The sequence below is a fragment of the Hyalella azteca genome, unplaced genomic scaffold (assembly GCF_000764305.2).
Source record: "Hyalella azteca isolate HAZT.00-mixed unplaced genomic scaffold, Hazt_2.0.2 contig16847, whole genome shotgun sequence".
Classification (NCBI taxonomy): Eukaryota; Metazoa; Arthropoda; class Malacostraca; order Amphipoda; family Hyalellidae; genus Hyalella; species Hyalella azteca.
In genome coordinates, this window is record NW_025946654.1 from 82,144 (window position 1) to 102,150 (window position 20,007).

At 35.9% G+C, this 20,007-nt stretch overlaps 1 protein-coding gene across 1 annotated transcript; it reads left to right on the forward strand.

Annotated features, from left to right (window-relative positions):
• The first annotated feature begins 519 nt into the window (after nt 1-519).
• On the forward strand, nt 520-8,607 carry LOC108680443 (cone-rod homeobox protein-like). Its single transcript, XM_047885071.1, has 6 exons — nt 520-579; nt 1,372-1,476; nt 2,735-2,869; nt 6,937-7,349; nt 7,583-7,967; nt 8,119-8,607. The coding sequence occupies exons 2-6, from the start codon at nt 1,381-1,383 to the stop codon at nt 8,524-8,526; spliced, it is 1,437 nt and encodes a 478-aa protein (XP_047741027.1). The 5' UTR covers nt 520-579; nt 1,372-1,380; the 3' UTR covers nt 8,527-8,607.
• Nucleotides 8,608-20,007: the final 11,400 nt, after the last annotated feature.

Genomic DNA, 20,007 nt, shown 5'->3' on the forward strand with positions numbered 1-20,007 from the left:
GGAAATTTTTTTCATGCAATTTTTCAAATTTAAATGTTTGAAGGAATCGCAAACAAGTTTATATTCAAAATTAAATTTTTTACCAGGAAAATTATTTCAAAATTTGACGGCTTCTGTTGAAGAATCGCCAGCACAATTTTCGAGGGTAAGAACGAGTGGCTTTAGGCTGAGCGAGAGGCGGGGCTTTCCCCTTAGATGGGCGGAGACTCCTGCGAAGTGAGAGGGAGTTCTATGGCGCTGCCATCCAGAATAATATATTATAACTGGATTATATATACAGAAATAACTAGCAATCATAACCAAAATTCATCCTTGGTCTGAAACCTAAATTATTGTAGACTGTAATAAGGCCTAATTACTGGACTTTATTTTGAAGAGAATAGAGCAATATAAGACTTGATTTTTTATAGGCTTCAGCTCTATATTTATTTTTAGCGATCCCGAGCTCCGCGATCGAGTCGAGAATGCCTGGCCTGATGGCTTCCCTCGGCATTATTTGCACAAGGACAGCCAAGGGACGCGCATCTCTTACTGAGCTCCGAGGGTATCGTGCGACGCTGACATCGAGCTGACACTCAGGTGAGGGTTACGTTACCACATCTGATGTCAGGTTACTAATGGTTGGAAATGACTGCCATTTATCTCAATTTATGTTATTAGGTAAATTTAAAAACATATGTTTCATATATTACTATGTTTTTATATATTTAGCATGGATGTTGTCAGTGAATTTTGGATGAGAAACTTCATGCAGTGAAAACGACAACGACCCGTTTCTCTCATAATTGAATCATGATAAAATAAAAAATAATAATAAATAATTTCTAGGGTAAATAGGTTGCTATTTTCCTGAAATATTATTTTTTAACGAGAAGGGCTGAATTAATATAAACTAATTATATAATAATTACAAAAACTTCAGCACGTATCACAAGGTCAGAGCCCAATCATCCCAAGTTTCTAAAAAAATCACTCGTCTAACTGTTGCTGTCATATGAAATAAATTTATTCCCTCATTCAGTGAAATTTAATCCTAATAATTTCATGTAAGAAAGCTCGCAAAAAAATAGCAAATTAATTTTCTATTTACAACATATCAAATGGTTTAATAACAACTTAAAATTTTCAATCATAAGTGCAATATATCTCATTTTAACCAAGAGCTTTCAGTTCCATGTTATTCCATGCACGATTTCTATTAGTGAGCTCATCACCCATTCGTCAATTAATACTTGGATTAAAAAATTTAAATTATGAATATGTCTAAAAAAATGTTTTTCTTCATTCTCGCGTTTTATATTTTTGACAAGAAATTTATTTATGTAGTATATTCTCGCCGACACATAAAATGCTTTTCGCATCGACGTCTAGGGTTGAGACATGGCGGGCGGGTACCTTGGAACATCGGCTGCAGGTCTGCCTCATATCTCCACGGAGATACTCATGGATGAGTATATGTTTGGTCGTCGCCGGCAGGTGATTAGCTGCATTTAACCGTGTATTAATTAGACAACAATTATTAATAATTGATAATATTAATAATTAGACAATAATTACAATAATAATGATTAGACAATAATTATTAATAGCAATGATTAGGTAATAACTATTAATAATAAAGACTTGACAATAGTTATTATTAATAATAATTAGACAATAATTAGCAAAATCTAACTATGAATTGTTGTCATATGATCCCGTCGAAATATATAAACTATGAGGTAATGATATAGGTAAGTTGTATATTATGGGATAGGTAATATATTTAACGCTTCAAGCAGCGTATTAGGAAGAAGGCGAGTCACACGTTCTAATGACCCGTGAACGCTTGATTCGAAAGATAATACCTGTTCGGATAACGCATCATGATCAACAACATTCGTGAATAAATATTAAACTGAGATTAATCTTGCTGCAAAATCCACAGTTAAAATTGCGCGAGTTGTTGGCACAGTATTAAATGCTTCATGATGCTTTCTCCTGGCATTTTACGCTAGGCCTCGGATCTGTTGTTGACATTCAACTGCAGGAATATAATGAAACAAGTTTCAACGAATGAGCTTGCTTAGTCATTTCTATTCATCTTCGATAGGCCTACTTTTTATCGTTCTAAATTTATTGTTACCAGCCATCGCCTTTCATGATTGTTACCAGAGTAATTTCTGTATCACTGTTACATAATATCATTGTATAATGGTACCATCACTCAATAGAGTGCGTCTCACTCGCACCACATTCACCACACATTTCATTGTACTTCGCAGCGTCGCAACCGCACCACATTCACCACACATTTCATTGCACCTCTCAGCGTCGCAACCGCACCACATTCACCACACATTTCATTGCACCTCTCAGCGCCGCAACTACATCACATTCACCACACATTTCATTGTACCTCTCAGCGGCGTAACCGCACCACATTCACCACACATTTCATTGTACCTCGTAGCGCTGCAACCGCACCACATTCACCACACATTTCATTGTACCTCGCAGCGCCGTAACCGCACCAAATTCACCACACATTTCATTGTACCTCGCAGCGCCGTAACCGCACCACATTCACCACACATTTAATTGTACCTCGCAGCGTCGCAACCGCACCACATTCACCACACATTTAATTGTACCTCGCAGCGTCGCAACCGCACCACATTCACCACACATTTAATTGTACCTCGCAGCGCCGCAACTACATCACATTCACCACACATTTCATTGCACCTCGCAGCGTCGTAACCGCACCACGTTCACGGCGCAGCAGCTGAGCGAGCTGGAGACGCTGTTCCAGCGCACGCATTATCCTGACGTCTTCCTGAGGGAGGAGGTCGCCTGCAGGATCAGTTTGTCTGAGGCCAGGGTCCAGGTTAGCCTATTAGTTATAGTACATAAGGTTTTCTCAAATCATCTTTACTTTACATCATATTAGCAGGAAAATAAAAAATTTATTATGAAAACGCTTCTCATTCAGTTACTCACAAATTAATTTTCAGAGGCATCTTATACCATTGGGTAAGAAATAGTTCTGAAATTCTTAAGCTTCATACCCCGTGAAGTCTGGACAACCATGTTTTCGAGTAGTGTGACTTGCATGTAATCAGTGAAATATTTGCTTGAGTTTTTTATTCTAAAAAATACTCAGTCGAGTAGCACATGTGTTATTTACACAAATTGTGTAAATATAGTAAAACGATGAATGTGAACCTGTGAAATATGAAAGGAAACTTCAGCAGAACTAATCCTTTTTTTCATACTTTGCAACGATTTAATTACTTTTGTTGCATTCAAATACTTCATTCTTATATAATATTTTATGTAAAAAAATGGCTTTCAAGTTTTTAGGGCTGTCATTGACACGACATGAAGTGAAGTAATTTATTCATATTATTCGTGGCTTCACTTAATATAATTGAGCGATGGATCAGTAAATTGGTGTGATAATAGTGGCATCCAGGGGCGTCTCTATAGGTTGTAAGGACAGGAGGCAAAGCCCCTAAGTTTTTTTAACTATAATGTTATATAATGACTGATTGTATGACTATTTATTCAAACTTATATTCAGAACTTTTTTCATTACATTTATTGGCCTTTTGTAAAAATGAAAATGTCATGAATGAAGTAATAATTGTTTAGAAGTGTTTAAGAATATTTAGCTAAATCCCATAAAACAAGCCAGATGACGCCACTCGTGGTACCCTATATAGAGGTACTTGTGTCATTTACTGTGATGTGTTGGCACTGTAGCGGGCCTACTTTTGACCACGCTGTCAGTTTTAAGTGGCCGCATTTCTCCACTTATAACTGAAGATATGAAGTTTAGATACGCATCATTTGTAGAATTATTCATTACTGAACTTTTTGGATGAACACGACGAGCTGCTATAACACGCTCATGACAGCATATACCCCTAGTAAAAAATTTTCATTACTGCCAGGGCCAAAATCTTGGAAGCTCAACTGTGTGTTCTTAAATACCGCCATCATGGCGCCAGGCCCATTATTCACTCAGTGCCCATTCCGGTGTCAGGTTTTTCAATAAACTTTTCACTTTAAAAAGCTTTATACAGTAAAACTAAGAAGCTTGTAGTTTCTAAAAAAAACAGCTTTGAAAAAATTTATTATTTTTAAGTCATATACTTCATTTTTCATAATACGATTACATGATTGAAATGAGCAACGTTTGTCGTTCGACATCGACCGATAAAATTAAGTAGCACACGAGAACTGTCGCCAGCAACGTGAACTTCGTGAAGTCGTGAACGCGGTGTAGTGTCATGTATATACAATATATTCCCTCCGGCCGCTTTACCCTAAATCGGGATAACATTTCAATATTTAACGAGTCGAACAACAAATTTTGCTCTAAAGGAAGTGTAGAAAGAAGAACCGTAAAGGATTGGCTAGGTTTTGTCATCGATGTTGCTTGAACCTTTGACAATTTTTTTTAATTTGATCAAAAAGTGAGTGAGGTGCCAGGGCAAAGTTGGACATGTATGACACTCACACCGCTTTGAGTAATGCCTAGTAAGTACAACCGTCATTGAATAAAACGATCATAATTTACTGGAGGAATTTCGTGAACTGCACCACAATATGAAACAATATATTGTGTGGTACACAATTTTATGATCCTCACCTGAAATATCCAAATTTTTTAGACCTTTTTTGTATAACCGAAGGTATATGTACATTGTTCAATGCCTGTACTCAGGCAATGCGCTTCATCACAATAATGTCAAGCAGTGCCATCCCAAAATTATAGTGACCTGAACATTAATTTATTAAAAACTTAAATGTCATCAGTTGCTAGTCTTGTCTGGTGTCAATCTGGCGTCTCATTCTATTCAATATAATTATAATGAATAGAATGAGACGCCTGATTGGCACCGGGCAGGTCTGCCAATCAACATATTACATGTTAATTATGCATGTTATGATGGGGATTTGAAATTTATGCCTTGGAGCTACAAGCATTATTTATTTTGCTGTCACGTACTTATCAGGTATTTTCTCCTCTTTCATCCTTGAATCATGTTTTCATGCCATGCAGCAGCCTGTGGTTTTAAAATAGAGCAAAATAAATTCAGATATTTTTGTCTTATAATTAATGAATTTACTGTCTAAGTACCACGTAAGCTCAAAAAATTATTAAAGTCAATTCTCATCTATTTCCATTGTATGACGGCGCCATTACATGAGCGGGAAAGATGATCATGGTTCGCTCAAATACCAGCGTCTCCCAGACAGCCTGAGCAGCTGCTCCTTTTGGTTATGTTACGCGCATTCGGCCCGTCGTCAAGCAACGACCGCAATAAGCTCTTAATTAAAAGCCGAATAGATTAGGTGGCCGAATTGCACCTGATTCACCTCTAAGCCGAGTGAATGGAGCCCGGGGCAACCCAGAATGAAATATGAAATTCGACTGGGTTAGTTAGTAGCTGGGCTCCGATCTTTGCTTTCATAATTAGTTAGCACTGTAAATATATGCTACGGTTTAAACCGTAGTGCTATCTGTTCACTTATCGTAGTTTCATATGTGACTTCTTTTGTAATGACTAAACTAAAAATGAATAAAATCACTTTAAAAGTCAAAATTCAAAGACAGACATAAAACCTAAACAGGACCTAACATTATATCGAAATAAACAGGACTAGATTGGAACAACTTAGTCCTAGGGGTACGACAAGAATATAAAATCCTAGCGATTTACTATTTCCAGATGTCTCAATAATGCGTTTAGCTCATATAATCTGGAAATAGTAAATCGCTAGGATTTTATATTCTTGTCGTACCCCTAGGACTAAGTTGTTCATAACTAGTCCTGTTTATTTCGATATAATGTTAGGTCCTGTTTAGGTTTTATGTCTGTCTTTGAATTTTGACTTTTAGAGTGATTTTATTCATTTTTAGTTTAGTCGAACTGATGATGGAGCTGGACTCCGAAACGTTTTCAATATCGATATGGTGAATTTTCTTGGCGTTTTCTTTGCTTTTAAATTCCTTGTGAACTTGCGATATAAGCAGACTAATGATATAAGTTCTTTTGTAATGTGAGAATTTTTGTTAGTCACAAATTAATCCTCGATTCCTTAAAGTCACATTATCGCCTCAAGTTATAGAATATAATTGGGCCCCTTACACTTGATTAATTTTTCGTCATCCGTGAATGTTTATGGCCCGCAGGCAGAGACTCGGAGTAACGTACATGTAGCATATTTGCCCCGCTCCAGCACATAATGACTCAGAAACAACACTGTTAGAAAGTTTTTTTAATACCATTCAACTTGGAAAGCATTTACATTGCTTGGGATGATTCAAAACCAATTTAAACATAGGTTTCTATATACCTCGGTTTTATATGCGCTAAAAATTATATTTCCTTCAAGATATATTTTCATTATATCGTTATCGAAGTTCAAATTTGTCTTTATTTTACTTTTATTCTCCGTTAATAATATTTCAGTTCATTAGTTGAACATTAGATTTCTTAAAGAACTTCCTCTAATCTATTAACACATAATCTTGTTTCACGAAAACATACTTAAATATCGCGACAAAATTCCGTAGAGTTTGGCATTGTTCGACTTACTTTATCAAGTCATATGTTGTTGTAAAATTTACGTTCTATTAATTATTTTTACATTCAGAGTTTAGGATTTCAATCCTTTTAAAATTCATGGTATGTTCTGAATCAGTTTGAGACTAGGATGGGAACAGAGCACGACACTCTAGTTATGATTCCAGTATTTGCTTGTCTTGCAACACGAATTGATGTCACTAAATTCTGCCCATGTTCGCTCGTAAATTAAATAGTAATTCTCTTTTCTTTGGCATTATATTTCGGCAATAGTGTTTTTTCAAATCCTTATATTCACAGCATTTCGAAAATTTCCACCCTTTGATTAACTAATCAACAATACAACCTCCTCCAGGTATGGTTCCAGAACAGACGAGCTAAATGGCGTAAGCAAACCCGAATGCAGTTCATGCAGGATGCCTGGAGACTGCGCTACCTGGGCATATCACCTCCATCTTGGCTGACTCGTTCGTCATCCACCTCCTCAAACGCCTGCACTACCACCCCTCCTTCACCCTCTTCCCCATCATCAGGGCCGTCGTCCCCTTTACCAGGACACATAAATGACGCACGTGGAGATGAAGATCTTAATCATACCAATAAATCTACCGAGAACAGTGCCAGGACTTCCCCGCCCTCACCCCCGCCAGTAACACCTCTCAGTGAGCCCTCAGTTCCGTCGCAGGATGTACCGGCGGTCCAGCAGCTCAGCAGTCCCACTCCCGGGTCACAGCTGTCGCATAGCGACCGTCTGGCTATGGCCAACAGGTGCGGTTGTCAAGCCTCAAATTTAAAAATTAATATTTTCGTTAAATGTATAATTCAGTCGAAATCATGGCTTGGTTGGAACATGCATGTCAGATCTGGAGATGGATATTTTAACTCATTCTATGTACTGACAGGTCTTATGGTTAGATTCATTAAATGCTCATCGCTTGGGAGATCGCATGATAAATGTTGTGCTCACGATTATTCTATCATTTTATTGTGTCAATTTATAGCTTGAACGCCGCTGCAGTCGCTGCCACACTTCGCTGGACTCAGCAATACCCCACAAGTCCCCACAGTACCCATCCCTCTCCTTCCCTGCTACCTTCCCCAACCCAAAGTAAATCCTCGCAATTCTCTCCCACAACGTCCTTTCTCCAATCGTCTGCTCAAACCCCTTCAGCTCCTATTTATTCACCCAGCCTCTCGTTCCCCACCACTCCCTCGAGTCTATCATCAGCCTCTCCTCTTCTTACCCACCACTCTTCCTTGCTGCATCCCCACACCAACTTCCCCCACGTGGGGTGTCTGGGGCCGGGGATCTGCCCGTGTCTGCACCCTGGCCATCTTGCGGACCCCCGTTTGCTGCCGCCAGCGATGACAGGCGCTATGCCGACTGTAAGCGTCCATATTTCTCTATTGACTATTTCCTGACGTTGTACTACTGATTATATACTTCTTACTTCTATTGTGGATGTAAAATATTGTTTCAAGCAAAATTATTCCAAGTTTTGCCCGTTAGCCTGTGTAAATGATATTATATTTCCAGGGAGGAAGTCAACTGCTGACCACGCCTCACCGGCCGTATCTGAGCCACGTGTTTCAGGAGCTTCAAAATGTGTCTTCTGTAGCGCTTCCAATAATTCCACCCGCTTCAGAAGCTGCCTTGTCGTCAGCCAAAACGTCAGTTTCACCTGAACCTAAAGCTCTGCAAAATTTTAATGCTCGAAAAGAGTCGAGTAGGGACTCAAAGTCGAGCCACGATGAATCATCAGCTGAAAAAGTGGCCATCGGAAGCGACAAGGAAACAAAAAAATTTCGACAGTTGGACTATAAGTTTTCGAGTGTGCAGAAAGAAGAAGAAGACGCTGATGATCCTCAAATTAATGTAGAGAACGAGACTAAAGATGATTTGACTCCTGCCGACCTCTCCATCAAATCATCTGAAAAAGAATAAGTTTTCTATTATTAAATTGCTTTGCATTTCCTATGCATTGCAAAGTTAATCAAGAAAATTTGACACGGACTAGTTTTGTTGAAAAATAAAAGTGTTGTAGTTTAAGATTAACTTTATATTCACTTTGCGATTCATTTGCTTGTCACGTTAAAAAGTGTCAAGCATGTTACTGTTGTATCAGCGCTATAGGTCATTGCAGATTTACATAATAAAACATTTATAAAGATTTTGTTCCCGTCAGAGCGAGCGCGCAATACACATAAGGCACTAACTAGCTGTTACAAGCCTTCAAAGCAACCTCTGCACATAGTTTCAGATTATACTCCTTCGGTATTAATATGGTATTGACATTAATTCAACATCGATGAAATTTTCAAATCGATCTTGTGTACATTTGTCAAATGTTACCAAATGAAAAGATGTAAACATCGCGTAATCTATAAACGTATACAGGTTTTTATCTTGTCTGCCCACATTCCATCTCATTTGACAATCGGACCAAATGAAAAATTTTATTGTTTAGAAATTTCTGACTGTATAAATACATTTATAAATTACTTTCAATTTTGATGATGTGATGCAAGTCTACTTAAATGTGTGTACAGATCATACAAATCTTAACCATTACACGCATGTTAATGAGTAAATATACGAAGAGAGTGAAATTCGTGAAGCGAGTACCATTAATTATTGTATTCCAGTTAACCCTCATGTAAGATTTGCCTGTTACTGCATCCTCTTCCTCATAAAAAACTTGTAGGTGTTACCAATATTTAGTTACGTTAATCAATTTCGTCATGTTTACACGTAGTCAATATGTTAAGAAATTAATTTTTTTATTTAGTGTGATAAACACAGCGAATTGGTTGAATGTCTAATAAAGTAATTTACAAGCCGCTGTCGGCAACATTCCTAACTATATAAATAGGAAGTAGCGTGATAGCGGCAATTATCTTAACTAGATACATAAAGGAGTCGGCGTGATAACGGCAACTACATAATACATATCTTGACGAGGATATGGAGTCACGTGATAACGGCTACGATAAGTTGAACTTAACCAGACATGTATAACAGTCAGCGTGATGTATAGCAATTATATGTGTAATTGTATCGTATGATACTTTATTTATAAGTATCATATGATATTTTTTGGGACATCTTGGAAATGCGCTGATATCCAGCACATTGAACATGACTCTTTGAAAATTGTCTTTGTAATGCTTGAACTTTACTGTTGATAAATGCGGTCATACAGATGATTTGCTAATCCATGTTTTTATATTTTATTCAGAATAAGTCTTATTTCATCCGTTGAAGAAGTAGATGAGCGTTTGCCGCTGTACAGATGCCTGGGGAAAAATAACAATTTGTATATGTAATTATCGTGTCTTTATATTAATTGGCTTTGTGAAGTAATCCTGGTTTCATTTGAAATGTTATGTCAAATGTTATGTCCGTGACAAAAAACGGATTGCGCAAAAAATGTAAATAATATTATAGGGGCAACATGGGGCAGCGCGCCCCCCCCTTTTTTTAAACAAAATTTTTGATGAAGTTTTAATTTATACGAGGTGGTTCTTTGTTTTGTTTAAAGGTACAACTAATGAGGAATGCATAATGTGAATTAAGCGCCTATAGAGTTATTCAATTTTTAATGAAACACTATTTTGTAAAAAGTGTCAAAATGGGCCCATTGCCCCACCCCTGGGGCAATGGGCCCATGGGCTTGGGGCAAGGTGCCCACCCTTGGTCCCTTTACCACAATTGCATATTTTTCGTTTAAAAATGACAAAGCAACACTTTACAATTAAAAATAAGAAAAATTTAATAAAAATATGACATTTATTCATTTATTAACAACTCAAAAATTCATATCCTTAACTTGAAAAAATATACTCTTGGCTTAAAAAATCTATCACTGACGTGAAGAAAAATATTTCATTGAATAAAAATATATATCATTGACTTGAAAAATATATACCGGCGATAAAAAATTCGTCCTTGACATGATAAAATGTATCCTTGACTGGAAAAAATATATTTAGTTGATCAGAAAAAAACTTCGTTCCAGTTTCGTCCATAATCCAGATATTATGTGCAGAGAATTCTTACCTAATCGTGATTTCAGCCAACACCATAAAAACTCATAAACTTTTGGCTCATTGGTATTGACTGAAATCAACTTTTGGCAAGGTTGGCAAGGCAAGAGTCAATTACTCGATAAGGGGTCATAAATACTCATAACTAGAAACTAAACCTGCTGGCTTGAGGCGCCAAATCAAAAAATCATGCAATATGAAGTGTAATTTGTAATTCAAAAAGCTAGTAATAGTTTAGAAAAGGTCATTGAGACAAATCTAATGATGTATAACACAAGACTTCACCATGGGCGCTTTGCCCCGTGACACGCGTGGGCCCGTTGCTCCACTAGGTATCATTTCAATTTATATCGTGTCAACATTTATTTTAAAAGCTAATAGTCTAAACTTGATCTTAAAATTATCCCTATAAATATTACTTTCAAAATATAATTCACAGTAATTTCAAAAGTTTCATCTACAGTAATCGAAAACAGTTTTATTTAGCAGCAAACAAATTTTTATCTGGGCTAAAACAGTTATTCACAAATAACTTAATAACGCAAGCACTTAGCAAAACGTAAATCCGTACACTTCATCCCAGTGAAACTGTCGACCGGCGGTAAAGAACACGGACAATATCTGCCATACTTAGCGAGAAACCCGCTATGGGCCCATGACCCACAGTGGGCTCGCTGACCCATGTTACCCTACGTTTAAAAATTACTTTTTAAAGACAACACTTCTAAGGAATCCAGTGTCTCCAATGTTACATATGTACAATGAATTTCTCATTTTATTTTCGAATATTAAAAAAATTAATTTTTCCACTTTTTATAAAATATAAAATTTTGTTTCAAAATTATTTATTCTGTCAATTGATTCATGCATTGCCTCTGACTTCACACAAGCGTGCAAAATTTTAGATCAATTGGACAGGTAATAGTGTCAAATATCAGTTAAAAGATTTGTAGCTGACAAAATTATTTTTTCATTTTTTTAATATTGAAAAAAAAACTAATTTTTAAAATCATTTATTTTATTATTTGATTCATGCGTTGTCTCCAACTTTACGCAAGTGCGCAAAATTTCAGATCGATAGGATAAGTAGAAGTGTGTTAAATTTCGATTATGAGATTTGTAGCAGACAGACAGACAAACAAGAAGTGAAATTAAAGAGAAGTGTTGTAATAATAATATACGTTTAAAAATTACATTTTAAAGACAACACTTCCAAAGAATCCAGTATCTCCAATCTTACAGATGTACAATGAATTTCTCATCTAATTTTCGAAAATTAAAAAAATGTACTTTTCAATTTTTCTAATATATATAAATTTTTTTAATACATAATTTTTCTCAAAATTATTTATTCTGTTAATTGATTCATGCATTGTCTCTGATTTCACACAAGTGTGCAAAATTTCAGATCAATTAGACAGTTAAAAGTGTGTCAAATATCAGTTATAAGATTTGTAGCTGACAAAATATTTTTTCAATTTTTTTAACATTGAAAAAAAAAATAATTTCTAATTTTTTAAAATCATTTATTTTGACATTTGATTCATGCATTGTCTCTAACTTTACACAAGTGTGCAAAATTTCAGATCGATAGGATAAATAGAAGAGTATTAAATTTTGATTACAAGATTTGTAGCAGACACACAGACAGACAAACAGACAAGAAGTGAAGTTAAAGAGAAGTGTTGTAATAAAAACTGGCATTGAACGCGATCGTGTCCATTTGCAGATATGAATCAATCAACATAAGCTAAATTGACGTATTTTCTGGTGAAAATTGAAATTTTCTAATGTTTTTATGTCGACTTAATCGCATCTTTTCAATTGAAAAAAATTGACATTTGAGGCAAACCTGTTGTTATTAATCCACAAAATGATCGCCAGTTTCTGACACAAAAATATACCATTGTCTGTTTCGTATAGCTGCCGTTACTCAGTTAAATTTTTCACGGCCAGGAGCCAATTATTTTGAAAGCTCTCACCAAAACACAACATCTGTCATCAATTAGTTCCGACTGAACAAGTTCGCAACATTTATAAAAGAAATGAAGTTTGCTGACGCCTTAACAACGTTTAAACAGTTTGCCGTGTATATTTGTCAATGTCGCGGTGAAAAAAGTTCAGTATCGATTCATCGACTATATAGATTATTTGTTAATAAAATGAACTTTGAAGAATACAAAAACTGTTTGTTTTGTTATGATGCATCAACGAACTTTGATGGCCTTGCCATTGTATACATCAACGCACGTTCATGTATCATTTCTTATAATTATATTATCTAAGAAGACGATAGAGCTACTATTGAGTACCGCAGTGGGTCTTCTGAGATGGAAAGATGTAGCCTCAATCATGTTTGGTTGTTGCAGTTGGCTCGGCTTCTACTTAGAAATCCTGGTAAAGCTAGACGCAGCACGCGTTTAAAGTTCGATAAATATATTCGGGATCTTGAAGTAGCACCTCGAAAGTAGCACTTTAAGTGGCTGCTCTTGTACCTAGAGCTTTCGTCATCGGTTACGGTTCAATCATTGTAGATCCTCTTCTTCGGAGTTTGACAACTGGACGGTTATAAATAGCTGCGGTGGATAGATTAGCAGCATACCATCGTGGTGAAACTTTTATAGCGATAGCTACCCGTGGTACTCTCTCACCTTCTTCAAACTATGACGTCACCTGAGTAAACGATGCTATGAGTTCGTATCCACTTAAATCCGTTGAAAGTTATGCAATAGGTTTTGTATTCCTTAGGCAATTTGTAGGTCCTATTTTGGTCAAAATCGTATTAATGAAGTTTTTGTACTGATGATGAAGCTGGACTCCGATAAGTTTTCACTGCAGACAAAATGAATTTTTTGTCGTTTTCTTTGATTTAAATGCTTAGTTCATATGACAAGTTGCAACGAATCCGTCATTTCCTAATCTAAAGTAGAATTGACGTTTCATATAAATTTAAAAACAACCCACACTTTATCTAACTATGACAATCTGGAATTTTGGAATTTATGCAGAATTTGTCACAAATTTTCATAAAACATCGAACGAGTATAAATGCATTGACCAAACCTTCATTACTGCATTTCTTCTAACAATAATTAATGCTCTGTGAGTAGAAGGCCGTAGACTGATTTTCGGATAGATAAAACATAGAATAAATTTTCATCTAAATGCATTACCTAAATATTGATCGAAAAGAGGGCTAACTAGTTTCCACGTTGATTAAAATGATTAGATGTGCTATACTGATTTTTAAAATGTGTTCTATTTTCATGTAAATAAAAAAGCACTTTTTGCCCTCATGTGATGGTGCCCTCATTTTGATGGTGACTTCGAATCTTAATTCCGCACCAAAGAATGGGCAACTCAGACGTCGTCCACCGCATGTAGATTGGGTCTCTATAAACAAAATTAGCGGAGCCTCACATACACGACATACATACGACATTCACCAGATGCAAACGATCAGTCACATGTAGGCTATATCAATCATACAGGTGATTTTTTCGTCACAAGAAAACGATCACTTATTCAGCACATGCGACCGATCACTTATTCGCCACATGCAACCGATCACTTAGTCGCCACATGCACACGATTAATTATTCGCCACCCCATACGATTAATTATTTGCCACGGGCAAGCGATCACTTATTCGCCACGTGTGAGCAATCACCTATTCGCCACATGCACACGATTAATTATTCGCCACATGCATACGATCAATTATTCGCCACGTGCGAGTGATCACTTATTCGCCACGTGCACATGATTAGTTATTCGCCATATATATACGATCGACTATTCGCCTCCTGCAAACGATAAATTATTCGCCGCAATCGATCAATTATTCGTCAACTATTCACCAATCAGTCAAATATTTGTCACATACAAACGTATACGTATAACTCTCATTGGATGTGCTATACTGATTTTTAAAATGTGTTCTAAATTCATGTAAGGAAAATATCACTTTTGCCTTCGTGTGATGGTGCCCTCATTTGATGGTGACTTCGAATCTTAATTCCGCACCTAAGATGGGCACCTGAGACGTCGTCCAACGCATTTAGATTGGGTCTCTATAAACAAAATTAGCGGAGCCTCACATACACGACATACATACGGCATTCACCAGATGCAAATGATCAGTAACATGCAGGCTATATCAATCATACAGTTCATTTTTTCGTCACAAGAAAACGATCACTTATTGCGATCAATCACTTGTTCGCCACGTGCATACGATTAATTGTTCGCCATACACATAAGATCAATTATTCGCCACGTGCGAGTGATCACTTATTCGCCACGTGCACATGTTTAGTTATTTATAGTTATTATTAGTGATTAGTTTATGCGAATTTCGCCATATTCGCATGATTAGTTATTATATATATGGCGAATAACTAATAATGTGCACGTGGCGAATAAGTGATCACTCGCACGTGGCGAATAATTGATCTTATGTGTATGGCGAACAATAATCGTATGCACGTGGCGAATAAGTGATCGGTTGCATGTGGCGAACAAGTGATCGATCGCAATAAGTGATCGTTTTCTTGTAATCGACTATTCGTTTTTCTACGATCGACTATTGGCCTCCTGCAAACGATGAATTATTCGCTGCAATCCATCAATTATTCGTCAACTATTCGCCAATCAATCAACTATTCGCCACATACAAACGTACACGTATAACGATCATTTATCCGTCACTCAATAACGACCGCAAAAATGCACAAACTGGTAACCCAGTCTGCTTTTCTTACAAGTTTAAGTTTGATTACACGGGTCTGAAAAAAATCTGAAAATTGTTTTTATTTCTGATAGGGTGACTGTTTTTTTTTTGCACTGATTTCATTTTAGGTCACGATAACTTCAATTAATGCCTTGAAAGGGCATTAATTGACATTGCTACACTGACAATAGCAGACATTGAACTATCATTTTACATTTAATTGAATGTGTATAGCACCTCACTTCCCACCACAATATCGATGAATTTTTTATAATTTTAACGACGTCAATATTTTAAGCTTTCCGTTTCCATGCTATGCGATTAATAAAGCGTGGAAGTGTACATCCAGCACTAAGTATAAGTGGGTATCAAAATTTGTTAGAAACAAGAAAATAGCTAAATATTTTTAATCATAAAGTGTTAGACAATAATTTACTGTCGACGTGTCAAGTGTTCATGAAATAAAATCACGCAGGATAACAGCGAATAACATCACCATTGCCTGCCAATTATTTGGGAATGTGAAGTTTTTACGGGAAAATTATAGCAGAAGTATTTCCGTTCGTTTTATTTTGCCGCTGTTATAATGCATTTTTTTCGAACAACATTGCCAATCACTATTCATTAAAACGAGCGACAACTATCTCGAAATCCCAGCAATCATTAGACGTCGACTCAACGTCATTAAAGACATTACGACGTAATCAACCAGCAATCGATGTTACAGCGTTAGTGGCGCGGTATGGCTAAAAGTGTGTTAAATGTTGATTATAAGATTTGTAACAGACAAAATTATTTGTCAGTTATTAAATATTGACAAACAAATTTAATTTTAAAATTATTTGTTTTGTCATTTGATTCATGCATTGTCTCCAACTTTACGCAAGTGTGCAAAAATTCAGATCGATAGGATAAGTAGAAGCGTGTTAAATTTATATTGCAATATTTGTAGCAGACAGACAGAAAGACGTCTCGGACAAAAACGCGGCCTGTCTCACGGCGGCGAGACCGGCCGTGAGACAGGCCGCGTTTTTTTTGTCCGAGACGTCCATTTGGGTGGTGACCGTTGCGGGATAGTGTCATTTACACTGCACCTCTTCACTATCAAAACATGTCACGAAGTTTTACCCCGGTGTCCCTTGACCCAGGTCCCTTATTACCCTTTTTTTAGGAAATGGGGCTCAAATCGCCACCAATTTTTCTCGGAATGAGATATACAAATTCTGTCAATCACGTTTTTAGGCCAACACTAGTAATCTAGTATGCAACTTTAGATGAGCGCCTTGCAGTTGCAAAGCTGTATATGTGGAAGCATGATAGAATTGTTAATGCATGGCTACTGCTGATATATGTTTTGATTTAGCAAGTAGATCATCTAGGTTTTTTTTCAATATTATTATAATTATGTATATATTTCTATTATTATTGTTATTATTATTATTTTTTTTTTTGTTTAATGAAGGCTGTTATATTAGCAGCCCTTACTTATCTAAATTACATTAGCAGTAACTCATTTCATTTACTAACATATGTTCCCTGTAAACTTCTACCCAATCCTGCACTGAGCTTACATCAGCCAACCTCACTAAATGGCAGTAATTAACTTCATATACAAAGAAGCTGAAAACCTCAAGCTATAAGCTCTCAGGCCCAACGGTCATCCATCTGGCAGACCTGCGGCTTTAAGTCCACTCCAAGTGGACACCCTGCAAAGAAGAAGAAGACTAGTATGCAACTTGTATGTATGTGAAATTTTTCAATACAACAAATATTTTTCTGCCACAGACCTTAGCTAGCAGAGGTAGGTACTTTTCCAAAATCTCACTTTTTTTCAGGGATTTCTTAGAGGTAATAAATGTATGATTTCTCAACTTGCTTTATTCTGTATAGGCCTAGATAGTAAAAATGTTGAACTTTACACCACTATTTTTAGTTTTGCAATATTTTAATTAGTTTAGCTGCTACAACTCAACATTTCTACAAAATGTTGGAGCCTTGGAGGACTGTCCCTTTTTACCCCATTTGACGTTATGTGAACTGAGAGAGACTAGTTAACATTCTCAGGATTCTGGTTAGTGGTTATGCTATGTTGGTAATAAATTTTATGATTTTTTAAACAATCATTTCACATGACTATACCTACTTGTCAGAATTTGCAGTGACCAGTTAATTCTTACCTACTGCGGAACAAATTTTAGTAAAATCACTAAGAAGACCTGGCTGAGGGGCCTGAGGCTAACACCAATTTTTGGCATGTATTTAGGCTATTACTTTTTTTCAATTTCTGCTTATATTACTGCTCATCCGATTTTGGGGACCGTTCATCCAAATCACATTGACAAAAAATATTCCAAAACTTCAGAATTTATTTCAATTAAATCTCTCATTCAATTTTACAAAAACTCTCGCTTGTGTCCAGGTAGTACATTTTTCTTGTGGATTTTAACCTTGATCCACAAGTTCTATGGCAATTGGTGTTTGCTTTGTGCAGCTGAGAGCAGCAGCTCTTGGGGTCTTGGCAAACACCAAACAGCAGCATTCTCACTTTTCTGCAGCCTCTTCCAGTTTTTAATTTGTCTGTATGCTCCAACTGCACTCAATCAGCAGTATGGAATTCTGTATAGGTAATATATTATCATGTTAACATAATAAAATGTATCGAAAACTTACCACCTTACACCTTCCACCAAAGTGACAATTGATACTCATTACACTGAGCTCGTCAGATCAGAAACTGCGGACACCCGGACAGCCGCGCTTCCTTAATCTTGCTTGCATGTGGTTCAAAAACCGATAAAAAGTCGGCGACTCTTCCCAAATGCAAACACTAGTCGTGTATGCATATCAAGAAATTTTTTGTAATGAATATGTTCCAAAATAAAATAAAATTTACGTCATCTTTCGCAGAAAGTTCTCACGATTTCATCGATACCCACAAAGTTCTCGAATCCACACGAAATGATGGGATAAACTGCTAAACTTTCACTGCGTATGGCAACATTGTGTTGACTGTTGACATTAGACAAGACAGTGTCAGACACCTTTTTTTGGTCTTGTGAAGTTCGATTTCACAATAATTAGACTTGATCCACATTCCATACTGACATTTAAATGATGGAAATTTGTTTCAAATTATAAATACCAATAAATACGCGTCCAGACATACATTTTTTCATGTTTTCTGCCTATTTTGTCAATATTGTCTAATTAACTTCACCTCAGATTCTAAATGATTTCGTCTGCCATCCCGCGTTTTCGAACGTTTTGTGTCTTTTAGAAAATTTTCGTTGTTTAACATGGGAAACTATTTCATTATATAAAACATAGAGCACGTACCATATAGTGCATTAATAATACAAATTAATTTAATAAAAATAAATTTTTAATTTAAAAAATATAATCAGATTTTTAATTCAACATTTTTCTAATAGAATTTAATTCTACAGCTTGTACCATCTAGTGTATTAAATAATAAAATTTGATTTAGTAAATTTTAATTAATTTTTTAATTTAATTTAATTCTACAGCTTCAACCAGTAAAAATGAGCATCATAGGAATCAAAGTAAAACTGTCATTCATACATCACAAATTGAGTGACAATGGATGGATTTGATAAGTATTTTATTAATCCTGTTTATATTGTTGAGTGCAAGCTGCCCTGCAGACACGCAACATTTCCAAGTTAAGTGATTACTTTATAGAAACTTTTTATACCTTTACCTATACGTGTTTAAGCCTATAAGAAGTTTATTTTTTTGCCTCAAATAATGTTGTATCGAAAAACTGGTCTAGGTGTATCGGGAATAATATATGAACTGTAAATTTTAGAATTCCATCCTGTCAATCAGCTTGTACGTTGTGCCAATGTCTGCGTCTCTTATAAACAATTAACGCAAAAAGGAACATCAAAACTAATTTACGGACTTTGATTGTTGCTTCATTAAAAAATATGTCAAAATAGATATTTTGAAAGACAACGTTGTGCATTTATTAGTCATTTATAACAAAAAAGATAGGCTTCCCAGTTCACGCGTCTAATCATGAAATTTTTCTCTAATTGTCTCACTTCAACCCTTTTGCAATTGTGATCAAATTTTTGGTCAAGCCTTTTCAGAAGTGAAATTAGTGAATCTCATTTAACCAGCAGTTCTAACGCAATACCGGTATTATGTTTCGAAGAAAAGAAAAAAAATAGTGATTTTTCATAAAAAATAATGTTGTCTACTTGCACTGTAAAATATGTATAACTTTTATGTGGTTGTCAGCTGCATTTTAACTTTAAAGAGCTAATTGTCCAAGATGTCTGTGCAACTTCCATTGTTCAAACATCTAATGATTGATACTCAGGGTTAGTGATTTTTTTATTTTTTCATGATTTTTTTTTATCTATTTGATTTTTTCAGCTTTTTTGTCTTTTTTAAGTATTATTTTTTATGTTGCAATTGGCCTACTAACAATAACAGTATATGGATCATAATGGATGGCTAAAAAGGGCACTTATGCCTTCAATAATGGCCAACAGGCCAAGGTGGTGTTTACCACTTAGGGATTTTTGGGTAAACAAGTACTGATAAGTCTATTCATTAGCTTTGTAAAGTTTGTATGGAGCAAGGTAATGAGCTAAATATTGACCATTTAACTGGCTT

Bases quoted from the DNA above. Each gene is read 5' to 3' on its own strand.
- LOC108680443 (XM_047885071.1), top strand. From the start codon at position 1,381: ATGGCGGGCGGGTACCTTGGAACATCGGCTGCAGGTCTGCCTCATATC. The intron at 1,477-2,734 runs GTGATTAGCTGC...TGCACCTCGCAG, and splicing joins TGTTTGGTCGTCGCCGGCAG to CGTCGTAACCGCACCACGTT. The intron at 2,870-6,936 runs GTTAGCCTATTA...AACCTCCTCCAG, and splicing joins TGTCTGAGGCCAGGGTCCAG to GTATGGTTCCAGAACAGACG.